The sequence below is a fragment of the Bos indicus x Bos taurus genome, chromosome 6 (assembly GCF_003369695.1).
Source record: "Bos indicus x Bos taurus breed Angus x Brahman F1 hybrid chromosome 6, Bos_hybrid_MaternalHap_v2.0, whole genome shotgun sequence".
In the NCBI taxonomy this organism is placed as follows: domain Eukaryota; kingdom Metazoa; phylum Chordata; class Mammalia; order Artiodactyla; family Bovidae; genus Bos; species Bos indicus x Bos taurus.
Window position 1 is genome coordinate 30,220,893 of NC_040081.1, and position 17,273 is coordinate 30,238,165.

General features: G+C 34.1%; 1 protein-coding gene across 7 annotated transcripts in view; it reads right to left on the bottom strand.

Moving 5' to 3' along the window:
• Nucleotides 1–17,273, bottom strand: part of PDLIM5 (PDZ and LIM domain 5) — a 234,233-nt gene that overhangs the window by 85,154 nt on the left and 131,806 nt on the right. For 2 of the 7 annotated variants that reach the window (XM_027544052.1, XM_027544044.1), the window contains exons 4-8: nucleotides 15,415–15,457; nucleotides 13,397–13,488; nucleotides 3,485–3,502; nucleotides 3,002–3,174; nucleotides 2,615–2,651 (exon numbers count right to left, since the gene is read on the bottom strand). In XM_027544052.1, coding sequence (XP_027399853.1) covers nucleotides 2,615–2,651; nucleotides 3,002–3,174; nucleotides 3,485–3,502; nucleotides 13,397–13,488; nucleotides 15,415–15,457 — 363 coding nt within the window. Of the gene's footprint in view, nucleotides 1–928; nucleotides 2,075–2,614; nucleotides 2,652–3,001; nucleotides 3,175–3,484; nucleotides 3,503–6,036; nucleotides 6,052–9,958; nucleotides 9,976–13,396; nucleotides 13,816–15,414; nucleotides 15,458–17,273 lie in introns of those variants that run through there. The other 5 variants (XM_027544051.1, XM_027544047.1, XM_027544050.1 and 2 more) reach the window with 5 other exon arrangements.

Sequence of the window (17,273 nt, forward strand, 5' to 3'; positions counted from 1 at the left end):
GTACCTATTTCAAGTTATATGGTTTTACATACACATGTTCTCTTTTTTTTTATTAAGGGAAAATTATTTTATTTACCTAAAACTCTCTTTCTAGTAGCTCTTTCTCTAAACTCTGAAGTTTATTCTAGAAATCTGATTCTTTTAAGATACCATGTTTACTCTAGCCAAGACCATTCACTTTCACAAGAATTTTTTTTTCAAGCATCATCTCCTGAGATTAGTGAAGAATTATAGGGTATATGAAAACATGGCCTAAGAAAATATGTTTTCTTATAGAAGCCAGAGACACAGTAGCAACTGGGATTGATGTCAGAGACATAAAATCATAAGCAGTATCTGAAGAACTGATACAATTAAAAGAAAGAAAAGTACTGTAGTACAAATGAACACAGATAAATCCTAGAATTATTTTTAAAAACACATTTGGCATGCCAAATTTTTTTTTTTTTTTTGGTTGTTACAACTCTTTTTTTTTTTTTCTTTAATAGAAAATTATTTAATTAGTATACATGTGTTATTTTAAACAGTAATCACTAACTGAAATTAATGTGAGTTTCTCCAAATTATGAGGCAGTTTCTCTATCCTACAATGACATTAAAATCAAGAATACCTGGAAAAATAAAAATAGAACCTTGATTGAAGACAAAGATGCTTCAGCAATAATTTTCACACAAAGCCTAATTCTATGTTGTGCCCCAACCTATTCTTACGTGTTTCTCACAAAAGATGTTATATAAAATAATGTAACAATGCACAGAAAAAATATGTATCTTTGTCATATTCTATGCTCACATTTTAGCAATCTCAAAAAATTAAAAAAACATATTCCAAATTAAATCAAGAGAAATACTTATTTTACCCAAGTGGTACTGTAAAGTCTAGAGAGTTTGTTACTGACTTCAAGGAAACAGAAAACAACTACAAAGCTAAGTTAAAGGCAACTTTATTACAATACTTTTCCAAACTTCAAAACGCATTCATTATTGAATTTAATCTAATATATAATACATTATATTACAAGATAGAAAGCATTTCTGGTCAGATATTTAGCGTGCATGTTATCTCCCAAAACAGAGATTCCTAGAAAGAGCAACAACGCACAATTATTTATATCACTAAGGAAACTATTTCTCTGATGTCATGTAAAGAATCATTCATATTGCAATTTATTTTATGTTCATTTACCCTGTTTTAGAAATAAAGCAAAGCTATCTTGTCTACATGTTACTAGTTAATACCTAGAAGTTGTTTATACCCTAAATGTATCCACCAGCTTAGAGATACTTCCTTTGGTAGAAAATAGGATTTTTAAACTAACCAACCAAAAGAGCACTTTATTTCCCCACTGCAAATAGAAGCAGAAATCTCTTCTTTCCTTTTTTTAGGAGCCAAATCTGGGCCTCCTGCTCTTCAGACAGCCATCCTCAATAGCTCTTCCTTTAAAACATACCCAAATTATAACAAACTCTATTTATTCTAATAAAGTCATTTCTATTTATCTTGCCTCTGTATTTGCTTACTTAGAAGCGTTTACAACCTACTCTGAACATTACATAATAATGAACTTTAAAGTAACCTTGGGAAATGTAATAAGATAAAGAAAATATTTTCCCAGTTACACAAGGACATTATTTTCACTTAAGCTTCAACCAACCAACCCAATTGCACTTACGAAAAGAATTCCTTTTCCAAGGTTACTCCCATAAAAACAATAAAAACACATGTAAATCCATTGAATCAGTCTAGCTCCTTACTGTTCTCTCTTGGTTTAACATTTGTGGGCTACCAAATAGCACAAAACATGTTTATCCTCCTCGTTTTCGAAATAGCAGGAAATGGTTAGAAAAGTATAGAAAGGTTCTATTTTTTCTTTCATAAGGCAAATTTAATACAGATTAGGCTAAGAAGTTGGAGAAAAAGAACAAGTGAATGAAAAGGTATGTGCTGCCTGCTGGGGGAGTGGGGGCAAGCCTCAGAAATCACTGTACGTTAAGAGCACGTGCTGAAACTTCATGGTGCCAGTCACGTAATTTTGTGTATTTGGGACTAAAGACGTGAAGGGGTATCTTTTCCCTGTGGAAATAAAAAGAAAAGAAAAAAGAAAAAGAGATTGATAGAAGAGTTGTAAGAAAGAGAAAGAAAAGTTTCTACATTTAGATCACCATGCAGAAAACATGCCTTCTAAAAGCTTAGTCTCACAGAGCTGTTTGATTTAATAGCAAAGATTTTAAGGGTAGAGCATTTTTAGAAATATGGAAATTAATCTATAGAGCCCTCTTGGAAACTTCAATCTTTGTTCCCCAAATGAAGCAACTGCAAGACACATGAACTCATTCACAGAGATCTGCAGTGTTAGCAAAGCACCCCCAAATATACCCTTCTGCCCACTTACTTCAATACTGAAGAAAACAGGCCGCAAACAAAAAATTCAGACATTATCAACTAAATTAAAAACCTCTAAATCGTGTATTTAAGTACCACAAAAGGCACCCAAGTTAAGCCCCTAGTTGTAAAGACAAAACGCCATACTATTCCTTTGAAAAGGTGGAAAACAAAAACAGAGACCATTCATAAAAGGAAAGCATTCAATTTACCAAAAAATGCACCACTTACTTTGCTTTCTTTGTATTATCAGCTTCAGACTCTTTCACTGAAATAAAATAAGCAATGTCCAATATCAGTTAGCTTTTTAAACTTTTACGCAATTACCTTTATCAATTAATATCAAACGGTTAAGTTACCAGAGCCACTAAAAAATTCCTATATCACTATACTGTTATTGACTGTACTGTAGTCAGTACTACAACTATTAATATTTCTATACTTTTTTAACATAACTCTTCTAGGCTGGTTACTTATTTACAGTACCACTAGGCATAATTTAAAAGCAAACTGTTTCAGGAATATTACTATTTCCCAGTAACTGTCGAGCAGTCTAAATGCTACTCTCTGTGGCAAAAAAAAATATTCATCCAATAGAATCCCTAGCTATTTACTTACGATGTTCAGTCCCAGTGATCTGGGCAAGGATTCGGAAAGAACGAGACTGAGTCGTTCCAGTCCTCGGACGCCAGTCTTCAGTATCCTCAATCAGTCTCTTCTTGCTCGCATCGCTGTGAGTAGGTATGTGATAAAACTCGGTATTACGATCCATAATGTGTTTTCTTGGTGGGCTAGGGTTAAGAAGGAAAAAACAAAAATTAAAATATTTTTAATTACATTAAGGCTAAAATATCCTCTCCCATATTATTTACAAGTTATACATTTAAGCCTCAATGTTCCTTTTGTATATTTTGCTTTTTTCAAGTATGTGCGACATACATGTATATGCTCAGTCATGTCTTTCAGGCATACTCACATCTTTTTCTTAAAAAAAAAAAAGCATCCTTTTAAAAAGTATACTAGGCTTTTTAAGTTTTAAAAAAGGTACTTATATGATAACATAAAATTATAGTATAAATATCTATTCAACAGAAAGGTTACCGTTTGGGTGGGATTTTCCTTTTAATTGACAGAAGAAGGCAGCAGAAGAGAGATTTCCAACATGCAGAAAAGGAAAAGAAAAGAATAAGAAAAGAAGGAAAATAATAAGAAATTGCAAAGTCCACAGTAATTAAAATCAAACAATTCAAAATTACTTGTATTATTCATCTTCTGGCTAACAAAACAGATGTGAATTATATTCCCAAGCATGGTTAAATACCCCTATGCTACTAAAATGTGTTGGCTTTCACAAAATTAAATGATCATTTCCTCACTAGGCCCAAGAGCCAGGAATAATTTAATTTAGTACAGGCCGAATCAGCAATTCAAAACACAATTTTGAAAAGGGTCAGAACTGTTATTTTCTATAGTATTCTCATTTATGTGTACAGATATCCCTCACCCTAAACAAAGTTAGGTGCAGGATCATCAATGTGAAGAGATGTAGTGTTACACAAATGAAATGGAAACAAACGAAATATTTATCAAAAGACCAAGATACAAATCATGGCTCTGTGACTTTTCAAATACATAATTTTGGACAAGTCAATCTCACTGAGTCTCAATTTTTTCATTTATAAAATAAAAATATGAACAAAGTAGCACTGTCTTCAGGGTTAAATGAAATAATATATATGAAAGGGATTTGCAAACTACAGAGTTCAAGAACCTTAGGTTTGCTAAGAATATTCATTTTTCTATTAAGAAAGCATAAATATTAAGGAATTTACAATGTACATTATTATAACACTTTAAGATCTAGGTAACTTTATAAATACTCCCCCTTCTCAACATCTCCAGGCAACGTAGGATAAATACTAATGAGTTTTGAGTTTCAATTCAGAAGAGAAATAGGAACCTGAGTATGGACTAGCAGACACCCAGCACAAGATCCAAGCAGAAAAAGTACCCTCAGAGTGTCAGATATGCATGGAAACACCTGTTAGATTAACTCACTGCTAGAAAATCCTACTGCTATCAGAATGCCACACGACTGCTGTCGTTTTAACAGGGATACGATCAAAACCTGTCACAGTACACATTTCTGCCCCAGTGACATGACAGAATTAACGTTAACACTAGCTGTGCGGTCAGACAATAGTTCTAAGCATAATCTTCTACTCAGTATACATTTTATGCAAGTCATTTAACTTCTACAAGTTTCAATATTTCCCTTCTAAGAAATGGGGATTTTATCTACCTTAAAGGGTTGTTTTGAGAAATAATAAGATAGGTAAAGTAGGTAAAATGTTTCCCGGAGTAGGTAACAAAAAGTAATCACATAATGGTGTTCTTTTATGATTACAAAAAAATTATCTGCAATGCATATTCTAAGACTATAAGTCATCTAGGGCTTCCCTGATGGCTCAGATGGTAAAGAATCTGCCTGCAATGCAGGAGACCCTGGTTCCATCCCTGGGTTGGGAAGGGAATGGATACCCATTCCAACATTCTTGCCTGGAGAATTCTGTGGACAGAAGAGCCTGGTGGGCTATAGGAATATATATATTTATGGATGTATATAAATCATCTATATATACGTAACAAAATAGTATTATATATAATACTAATAATAGCATTTTAATACTATTAATATTTAATGATTATGTTTAATAGTAATTCAAATTATTTATGATAAAATTTCAATAACCTGGAAGTGAAATACCTGAAACACCTTTTACTAATAGTGAATAAAATCTCCTAGTTCTTTTATAAATAATTTTTTAAATTAGAAAATAACATTATTTCATAAATACATTGACAGATTCCTAAACAGGCAATACTTTATCTTATGCAATTATTTGAAAAACTATTTTTAAGCTACTAAACTTACAGTTTTAAATTTCTCTATAATCAGTAATTGTTGTTTACTCTTAAATGGTGCCAGCTGCAGGTATTTTAATCCTCTATAAAAGGTTTGGGTTATAAACATACAAAAGAAAAAAATGTCTAACTAAGACACTAAGATTAATAGAATGACACCACTTAAGAATATTTTCTAGCTACGACACACTTGGAAAAGTATACCACTTCTCAGACTCTGTGACATTCACCATGGCTTACATTCTATGTTAAGTGATAGAAAGTTTCTAAACATTTACTGGCTTTGACACTCTAGACTCTTATGATTATGATTAAATAAGGGAATAATATGAGTTTTATTTTTAAAATTCATTTGGGATAGAACATACTATCAAGAGCAAGTAATTTATTTCAAAATAGACATTAAAAGTAGCAAGTTTATTCAAATTTTTAAAAAAATATTAAACCTACATCTCTGACTCCAGTATCTGCTGTCTATAATACCTATCCATCTTTCTGAAGACAAGTTTTTCCACTGCAGAAGTATGGATTTGCTAAACACACCCACTAATTCATATGAAGTTCTCTGACATGAAAAACAAGTTTCCTAGTTTCCTCAGCATATCTGAAAATGCTAAGCAATGAGAAGAAACTGATAAAATTTGCTGATGGTGTTAAGTTGAAAGCCAGATGAAAAGTTACAGAGACAATGATGAAAATTAGAAAGAAACCAGTGATTAGGTACTTACACGGTGCCAGGGTTACTGAAGGAGGAATAATACACACAAAAAAAGATGTGACAGAAGGGAAAAGACATTGAAGTTCCCAGGATGATGGAAAACACAGATGAGGCCAAAAAAGAAGAAAAAAATGAAATAACAAAATTCAAAACACTGAATTTACATGAAAATTAAGATGCTACACCAAACATCATGCTTCAAAATAATTATGTAAAAGGCAGACAAACAAAAATGAACAAGTGTTAGTTGAAATTCTATCACATTGTTATTATTTGGATAACAGTTTTATCTATGCTGCTTGTTTCCAAAAACACTGAAAAATAATTTGTGTATTAATGCTAGATCAAGCAATGGCACCCCACTCCAGTACTCTTGCCTGGAAAATCCCATGGACAGAGGAGCCTGGTGGGCTGCAGTCCATGAGGTCGCTAAGAGTCGGACACGACTGAGCGACTTCACTTTCACTTTTCACTTTCATGCATTGGAGAAGGAAATGGCAACCCACTCCAGTGTTCTTGTCTGGAGAATCCCAGGGACGGGGGAGCCTGGTGGGCTGCCATCTATGGGGTCGCACAGAGTCGGACACGACTGAAGCGACTTAGCAGCAGCAGCAAGCCTCAAGTTACTAATACCAAGAGAGAAAGATCTAATATTTAAAATATTTTCTTTGCTGTTGTTGTTTAGTTGCTAAGTCGTGTCTGAGTCTTTGGCAATCCCATGGACTGTAGCCTGCCAGGCTCCTCTGTCCATGGGATTTCCCAGGCAAGAATACTGGAGTCAATTGCCATTTCTTTCTCCAAGGGATTTTGCTGACCCAGGGATCAAACCTGCATATCTTGCATTGCAGGCAGATGCTTTACCACTGAGCTACCAGGAAGCCTCGAATATTTTTTTCTAGGTTTCTATAAAATGTATTTTATCCTACAATGTGGCTAACAAAAGTCAGAGATTAAAATATAAATTAGATGTCAGATATAGAAACAGATCATTTTAAAATCACTTTAAAAATTAGAGCAGACTAAGAAAATCTGTCATTCTCACATAATATAACAAGTATATATTAACAAGTATAGTCTTCTCAGATGAATTATTCTGAACTATACATTACAAGTGAATGATACACTTTTGAAAATTTCCTCTTATTTTTTAAAATGTAGTGATTGTGATGAAAGACATATGAAGCAGTGGGTCATTAATAATGGGCTATTACTCAATTTTCATACTCTCCCCTGTTATTACCACAGCCCTCATGCACAAGCAAATCCCAGGAAGTTTAGAAGTGATTTGTAGGAACTCCAGAGTACTATATTAGCAGCAGCATAATTACTGCCCAGAAAGACATGTCTGATATATGGTAAAAGAACTAGGTTAATAACATCTAAAGAGGGAAAATAAAATTCATTCACATAGCCTATTAAGTATCGGATCATTAAAAACAAATATATTCATATTCCATTATATATAAAGAAGACAAGTACTAACTCTATATAGTTTCTCAACACATTGTTCAATCAATTCTACTACAATAAAGTTTAGTCAGAGTAAGTAAAAATTCATTATAAATATAGTAAGAAAAAGTGCCTACCACTTTGAATGCTAAGACTGTACAGTGAAGCTAAGCTGTATTTCCACATCAAAGTCAGTGTCATAAACTCAATAGAGGGCTGAGTTTTGCTGAGTGGGGGGTGAGACACAGGATTAAGTTAATCTCAGTAATTTATGGGTATTTACTCTTCTCTAAGCCTTCTTATTCAATGAAAAGTACTCTCTCCTCTGCCTTGACACTTCAAATAGCAGAGAAACAGTTCTGGAAAATAACCTCCTCTGACCAGAATAAAATCTTAGAAATATATTTGAACATTGCAAAGTTTGAGAAAGAAGGTTTATGTCAAAATGAAGTTGTGGGGGTGGAGGTATTCTATGATGTGGTGAGGGGTAAGCAGAAGAGGGTTGATTGGTTAAAGTCTAAAGATGTCAATTTTAATATGCTGAAAGGGTATTTTCATGAATTTTACAAGTGTGTTCAAGTGGAATAGCCCATCATACAACACAGTGGCATCTGTGCCAATGGGGCAGTCAGACTGACATGGCTTTTCACCCTGACTATGCTGCCCACTCCCTCTATGCCTGGACAAGCTGCAACCCCCAGGAGCTTCTTTTCCCTCAACAGTGAACCAGACTACATTCTCTATTTTTGGATAGAGATATGTCTATCCAATGGATACTTCTCTATCTTTCAGACTTCCTATAGGGGCATATGTTTACATGCTCTTGAAAGCACTTTGATAACTATACAAATACAAATTTGTTGTTAGAATAGATCCTCCAGCTGCTCTATATAAAAAAAGCACCGTTAAACCCAACTGTAGTTTATGCACATTATTCATTCATGTAGTTTCAATTCACTCAATTTATCAAGACTATAACCATTAAAAACAAATACCAATTCAAAGTAACAGAAATAAGTTCAGGTCACAAACAGGTGACAGAGTAAGCCACACCAAAATTTGGCTTCAAAAGTCCCTAGGCTCCAATCTTGGCTCTATCACTTTCAAGCTGCATGCTTAGAAATTTAAGTAAGTTCTCAAGGTCCAAAGTTTAAATGCAAATTCAATCACATACTGCAGTTAAAAACATATAGCACAGTGCATACTAATATTTAGTAATTTAATGAATATTATCCTTGAATTTTAAAAAATATGCATTTAACCTAAATGTGGTTATTTTTTCAAGTCCCATTTTCCCCCCTTACAAGTCAAATTATTACACTGGCATCTTATAACTAGTGAAAGCCTTTGTGTAATAAGAATTTAACTTTAAGTAGACAATCAATAAATCAGGGTTTGGGGATGTTTCTCTAGTGCACTGGTGTATAATATTCTTATATGACTGTAACATGTTCCTTGAAGTGAAGTGAAAGTTGCTCAGTCATGTCCAACTTTTTCCAACCCCATGGACTATACAGTCCATGGAATTCTCCAGGCCAAAATACTGGAGTGGGTAGCCTTTCCCTTCTCCAGGGGATCTTCCCAGCCCAGGGATCGAACCCAGGTCTCCCACATTGCAGGCGGATTCTTTACCAGCTGAGCCACAAGGGAAGCCCTATTCAATCAGTGAGATCATAACCATACTGGAATAAAGTTCTCTAATTTAACAATAATAATAATTATTATTATTCAATAGCTAATTCCCTCAAGTGTGTCTAAGATATTCCATATTTTCAATTCTACTCTAGAGTATGATGAGGAAATTTCAGCATATGCTCAGAATAATCATAACACAAAATTAAGTTCTTGTCTAATGTGATTTTTATCAACTTTAAAGCTAGTAATCACTAGTTTATCATCAATACCAATAGACACAAAGTTTTGACGTGGCGATTTCCAATGTCTATGCCAACTACCTGTGATACTTAACTAATTGCAAAGGTGTACAGACCTTCTATCAGCCAATGACACACAACTGCATACATAGAGTTCTACATCTTTCAGCAACACTGGCTGAAAAATCAAAAAGGTTCTTAGAGATTCTACCTGGGAAATACTGGGTTTTGATATGAATTTGGAAGTCAACTCAGTTTTATAATATAGACTATTCACTAGTGGCACATGTATTTATGCTTTCTCTTCTGTCTTTCTCGTCTAACAGTCTTGACTGCTACAGATTACCTGCAACATAACCTCTTTTAAACTGTTATACAGCAAACCCCACATATACTTCATGACGAAAGTTAAACACTACTATTTATTACCATAAAGCAATTCACCACAACATAGCGATGCAAACAAAACTTATTGAAAAGACTAAATGTGGTTATTCTAAATTACAGCTCTTTTGCAAAATTTAACTTAATTTTGCAAAAATCGGGCATTCATGCTGTTTACTCATATATAAATCACCATATTTCCTCTCCAGTAATGTAGATACTAACTTTGTCACTTTTGTTTTCTGCAAAGAGAAAAGCATTTAAAAATATTACTACCATATCATATTTTGTATCTTTCAAGGCCAGGTTCATCAAAATACCACATACGAACTGTTAGAAGAGACTGCAGTCCAATGAAATTAAAATTAATAAAGAATACATGAAAGACTTACCTCTTGAACGCAGTGGCACATTATAATGCAAGAGCATATGGAAAGGAAGAAGGTAAATTACTTAAACTACGTGATTCAAAATGGATTCCCTTCCAGTTTGGAATATAAAACTCCATTTTGCTCTAAGTAGAGTAAGTGAAAAGTGAAGCAGCTCAGTCATGTCTGTGTACATGAAATGTCCAGACCCCGTGGACTGTAGCGTAACCAGGCTCCTCCCTCCATGGGATTCTCCAGGCAAGAGTACTGGTGGGGGTTGCTATTTCCTTCTCCAGGGGATCTTCTCAACCCAGGGATTGAACCCGGGTCTCCCACATTGCAGGCAGACGCTTTAACCTCTGAGCCACCAGGGAAGCTGCGGCTTCCCCTCAAAGTAGAGTAAGGAGAGTAGTAAAGAAAATAGTAAGCCAAGACTACAAATTCATATATGAAGAAGGTGGACTAAAAATTTCTAAAAAGTGCCTCGTTCCATTATTATTTGTAAGAAGGAACAAGAATGCTAGCATAGTATTATTAATATTCTAAAAATATCAATAGTTGTTAGATTTCATACTATTAGGATAACTATTTCTCAGTAATGATGCATAATTCATAAGTACTCGTTGTGTCTTATGTTTATTATAAAACTACATAAATTTGAGTGGGACACCTATAAAAACTAATAGTCCTCCTGCTTTGAATAAAAACATAATCTATCCATTTAACTTTACATCCTTATAAACTCCTAAGTTTTTGGTTACTGGCAATTAGGTTTTAAAATAAAGAGTAATAAAAAGTAACAACTCTCAACTGTGAAAGACATTTGTTGCAATCATTTGTAACACTATAAAAATATGGAAAATTCAATAATCACACATTTAGTAAAAAGGCTGACAGTGATTTCAGGAAAAGAGTTTGACACCTGATGCAGGAAATATATTCATTAATACCACAAAACACCTGCTTTTCAAAATGACATCACTGACTAGTAAATAGTAAAATGTGAGATTTATTTTTTGATTTCTCTGATCTAAACGTAGTAAGAGAAACAGCAGAAAGAGCACTGCAAATTTGTCTATAGAATTTCACAAAAACCACACTTTTGTTTTCATAGTAATCAAGTTTTCATTGTGCTAACACATCGGGTCAACACCTGAAATTAAGCTACTTTTAAATGCAATCAATTTACAAATGCAAAGCAGTAACTTGCTTGTTAATGATGCAAAACATATAACAGTCCCTTTTGTCCTGAATCTTGGACAGTGCAGGACACCAGACATGTGCTCAATAACTACATGTCAACTGACTAAGAAACCACTGTAAAGTTCCTGTAACTGTATCACTGCCTACAAAGTTGAAAATAATAAGTCATTTCAGGAATCACCAAAGCTACACCCATAAAACACAAAGTTTCAGCTTAGTGTTTTCAATATAATAGTTTTCTGTAACCTCAGTTTTGCTTTTATCTCTACAATTTTCTTTTTTTTTTAGCTTTTTTTTTTAAATTTTATTTTATTTTTAAACTTTACAATATTGTATTAGTTTTGCCAAATATAGAAGCCTTCCTTATAAAATTTTATGAAATGTTAGGAAGGAGAAAAGATTTTAACTTAAACACTTCCTTCAAAAGAAGTATTTTTTTCCTACTGAACCTGGAATTTAGTAAACAAAATAAACTTCTGCTTTTAGTCTTCCATGAGACTGCATTTGATAGGCAGCATCTGTCTTTTTAGGGGGCTTCCCAGATGGGTCAGCAGTAAAGAATCCGCCTGCAATGCAGGAGACACAGGCTCAATCCCTACATTGGGAAGATCCCCTGGAGAAGGAAATGGCAACCCTCTCCAGTTTCTTGCCTGGGAAATCCCATGGACAGAGGAGCCTGGCGGGCTACAGTCCACAGGTTTGCAAAGAGTTAGACACAATTCAGCACACACACATCTGTCTTTTCAAGATATCTACTTTGATTACTCTAAAATCTATCATCTTAAAATAGACAAATCAGAAAAATGACAACCAAATGCACCTCAACACTACATACTATTTATCTTCCTCATAAGAGAGAAATAACTTTCTTTGAAAGGCACTAGTTTTCCTCAGTATATACATCAAAACTTTCAAAAGTCACCCACAACCACAAAACCACACATAGGGCCCAGGAGCTGTCCTTCCAGACTTGCTCCTGGAACCCTGCCACCTTCTTTTTCAAAGCCCCCAAGTTACCATGGGAGCAGTCCTATGAAAGCACAGCCCCTACATTACATGAATTAACATTCAGAAGGGATTATCTCAGAAAGGACCTAACTACACAATTATTTTAATTATATTTTCCTGGGACCTGACATTGGTTAAAAACAATCATGCATGCAGATTATTTCCTTTTAAAAGACACTTTTGTCACAATAAATCTGATCAAAATGACTTTACAGAAGTGACTTTGGTTTACATGATAGTCACTGGATTCCAAAAATAAAATACCCATCTATAAATGATGGCTACTGAAAACAGACTTCAATTTTTTAAAAATCTGTGCCACAAAAAAAGAGGAAAATTATAAGGAATGGATTCTCAGAAAATTATTATAACATTATATATTTAGTGTCCACTGCTTTAAATCTACTCATTTTAGAAAAATGTTTACAATGAAAATATTCTCTAATTTGCTTCTGATGTTTTTAAGCATCCGTTAATGTTACTGTCCTCTCATTACTGTCTGCTTTTAAAGACTAAATTTCAGTGTAAGTTTATCTGAAAAGAATGTGGCTTAGCCAGCTGACCTAAGCTAATGCATCATACATAGACATGAGTCAAAACTAAATTTATTTTCTGTCTTCAAAATACTTCCTAGAAAAACAGCTTCTTACAAGCTTCTCATTTCCTCTCTCTTTAGCATGAGATACATAAGCTGACACAACTGCAACCATTCTATTTCAACTTTTGGTGATTCACAAAAGAATGGAAAAATTGAGACAGAAAGATTCAAGATTTGCCTTGCATTATAAGGGCCAGCTGCTCCACGCTGTTCCAGACTTGGAGAAAAAGGGTTACAGAGTCCGTTACATGATTCATAACAGGTCAAGATGCATAATTAGGTTTGGATTAACCTATAATTGCCTTGCACAGAGTGCTGTATTGTATATAACATAAAGCTACATCACATGTTAATGAAGCAAATGAAACTTCATTTCCCTTCTCTCAGAGAACAACTGATTTTGGGGGTGGGTGGAAATTAAGTGTTGCCTGGAAATTGCCTGAAAGAAGAGTTTGATAAGAGCAGAAAGCACCCTCGGCCACCTACCCATTTTGCTGTTTACTGTCACCCTGGGATCCTCTTCTCTGTCCCTCCGCTAGCTCCTGGGCAGTCTCGGCACACACGCTGGTGACTGTGGGCTGCCGTGGGACATTAACTGCAGGTTTACCAGCGCTCAGCGCAGATGACCGCTGGTCAGCACTAACATTGGTATTAGCATGCGGTCCAGATGCAGCGAATGGGGGAGAAGTGACAGCGGCCACGGGTGGAGGGGAAGCATGTGATGAAGTGGTCGCGTGGGCTGGGGTGAAGGCAGACGATGGTGATGGGATGGATGTGACTTTTGGTGAAGACACAGAACCAAAGGGCCGCGGGGCCTTATTGTAGGCCATGTTGGTGGTGGAAGTGACTTTGGACACAGCAGGAGATGGAATGGGCACAGGTTTAACTACTTCTTTAGGTTCTCCCTATGTAAAATAAAAATAAACATACACAAAACACGGCAAAGACATGCAAAATAGATCCACTGAAAAGAACACACAGCTAGTTTGTAAAAAGACAAACACAATTATGTTAGCAGGTCAAACTTTACACGTTTCCAGATAAAAATAATGAGCTGATAAAATATTAGCATGCATGCTAACTGGTCTCAACATGCATAACACAGATGCACATACTGAGTAAATAAATGTTTTTTAAAAAATGAAAGGAGTTCAAAATATTTAGGAAATAGATTAGGAAAGTTATCAAAAAGCCTAAAGGCCAACATAAGTGTCAATTTAGACATACTCCAAAAGAAAATTTTTTCAATACTCCACAGTAAACAAAACATCACTAATCAAAACATTTATTTTAAAATATCCAGAGTCTCAACTACAATTCCATCTTTTAAACACGTTTAATTACTCTCCAGAGCACAATTATTTGATTCATGCAGAAGCAGCTGGACATTTCTAATTCTTCAATCAAAAAAAAAAAGAAGGAATGTTCATTTCCATCTAATTCAGAAATGTGAACATTCTAATTACTTTGATCTCCTTAAAAATAAAACACAAAACAAATGAAACAAAATCAATCCTTTCCCTTTTCTACAGTCCACCTATTTCTCTCTCTGGAATGTTTTGAGATATCGCTAAAGATGGAATAAAATTCTTCCCTTTTCCAAAATAAATATTCAAAAGTAACATGAGGAAAAAAAAAAGATCTTAAATGTTTCTTCACAGACATCAAAGAAAAAAAAAACTAAGATCAATTCCACCTAAAATTAACAGAATTTGTGTTTGCAAACCCCTATCGCAAAGTAAGTGTGAATTTAAAAATAAACCCAGCTTAATCTTCTATGATATTCAAGAATAAGTCCTTATCATCTCAAAAGAAAAACAATCGAATTCTTTAAAAAGTACATAATGGTAGCTCTATTATGTTTAATTTAAAGGAAGAAAAAGTAATCTAATCTTACAGAAATAATAAAGCTGAGGGGGATAAAGTAACTTAATGCCTCAGGGAATCAATATGAGCAAATTCACTGAAAAGGCACGAGTAAAATTAAGGAGAAAACCCCCCAAAGCACAAAACCAGATGTAAATGAACAATGGTTTGGGACAATTTGAAGATATATATATATATAAAAATAGGGTACTTGCCAAAAACCTAATCCAAGAATACTCTGAAAATATAATTTAATATTACCAGTAAACTGTCATTAAAGATTAACTGTGACATTCATTTTTGTAACCACTTATTTAATCTGTTTAGATTATTTGAATAAAGAGGCAAATTAAAAGTGAAGGTAAGACATCTGGAAATGAGTTACCGATAATATATGACACTGGAAATACTATTTAAATAATAAGGAATAATTACATTGTTTAAATAGTAAGGAATAATTACATGATAATTCTGTTATGTGTTGATTTTCACTATCCCTCATCATCTTTAAAGAACTGTGAGGAAAAACTATATGAGATCTATAAATTGTCAGTATGGCTGCAAACAGGAATGGAAGTTAGAGTGGTTCAGGAGGGACAATCAAATATTATCCCAGTAATGCTGGATTAGAAACACACCTTTTGAACAGGAACTGGCTCAAGCTTGGGTGTAGCAGATGCTCTGAGGAAAAAACAGAAAAAGGAAGAAAACATGAATTTTTGCAAACTTATTAATGAAATTTTTATTATTATGTACCTTAACATACTAAATCATCAGAATTTATAGTTTCATAATTCATGCTTTCAATTATTCACAATCTACTAATTAGTTCATGAAACTCAAATGCTGTAAGATCTAATAACTCATACACTAAGTATTCAACAGTTCTCTACACATTTAAATGAAGAAAGACAAACATCAATCCTGTTTGCTAATTAACCCATGATTAACCTTTAAATTAAGGTTATATCCCTCACCAAAAAGGGTAAAGTAAAATAAACAAGACTTTCAGTAGTTCCTGAAACAAGTAACTGATCTCTTTGTCCAACAGTATCTGCCTTCTCTCTTACTATCCATGAATATGCCCAAAGAACATGTGGATCTTTGTGTGAAGATACTAAATAAATTCTGTTTGAACTGGCTCACTGAGTATTAATTTTGTATTTATATTTTAAGTGCAGATTAATGGATCTGTTCTGCTAAAACCAAACTGTAAGTTCTTCCACTAGGCTAAAATTTCAGTGAAGGCAATAATCATGGCCTACTTGAGTCTCTGTATCACCACGGCCTGGCATGTATTAATAACAGGTTATCAGTACTGAGCATAGAAAGAAGACAAAAAGGAAAAGAGGACAAAAATCCATGCATAAAACTATTCTCATATACAAATTCATTATTTTCAATCTATACTTTTTTGTATTATTACTGTCAGTTTGGTTAGCATGGACTAATAGTAACGATAATTGATTTGGAGCAATTATCTCTTATAATCATGACAAATAACCAAAGCAGCAGCAATCATTACCCCCATTCTTCACAGGAGGAACTTCAGAGTTAAAGTAAATTACTTCTAGAATGGAGCTAAAGCCAACCATCCTTATGTATTACAATACACTGGCTGCAGTCAAGGACAGTAAATGATTGGAGAGCTCCTAATGACTTAAAGCTATTTTCCCAGCATTAAGGGACACGACTGAGTGACTGAACTGAACTGAACTGAAGGTATACATTAAGTTTAATAATGTCAGAAGCAGTCTAACTCCTCTTATATCACACAAGCCTGAGGATACGACAGCAAGTGCAGAATTCAAGAAATGTAACCACAGTAGGTAAATAATAAGTGATAAATTTTAAGCTGCAAATCATGAGATCATTTTACTTACAGAGAAGCTAACATAGGATATTTGGTCTCTACAGTCATAACCTAGTAATGAACTCTGATCAACATTTTTAGGAGCAACTGAATTTTCCAATAACAACTAATTTGGTTAGCCCAGGGCAAGCACAGACTGAATAATTGACTAACATAATGAGAGACAACAATGGATGCTAACATTCAGTTACTGCTATGGAGAATTACACTCTGCAATTGCACAACTTTCCATGTGTGCTATCAATCAATTTCTCTTTTAGCTCATAGGCTTATTATAACAAGCAAAGGAAACAAGTTCAAGAACAGAACACTGGAATCTTTCTTTCACTGAAATTTCACAGTAAGATGCAATCACAAACGATCTACTTATTAAAACCACCCAAGACACGATTGAAATTTTGCCGTAACAGAGAGGACAGAATCCTTTTTCATCTGGACACTTAAAGGTATATGGAGCTCTTCTACTAACACAAAAACAATATAAACAAAAGATGATGTTTAACCTGAACAGAATAAAATGGTTTCCAAGAAGAATAAAATGTATATATCCCATGTCTATGAAAACAAACCCCTTAGTTTTTTCTGGGTGTTAGTTCTTACTTGAATAGCATTAGAAACAACAAC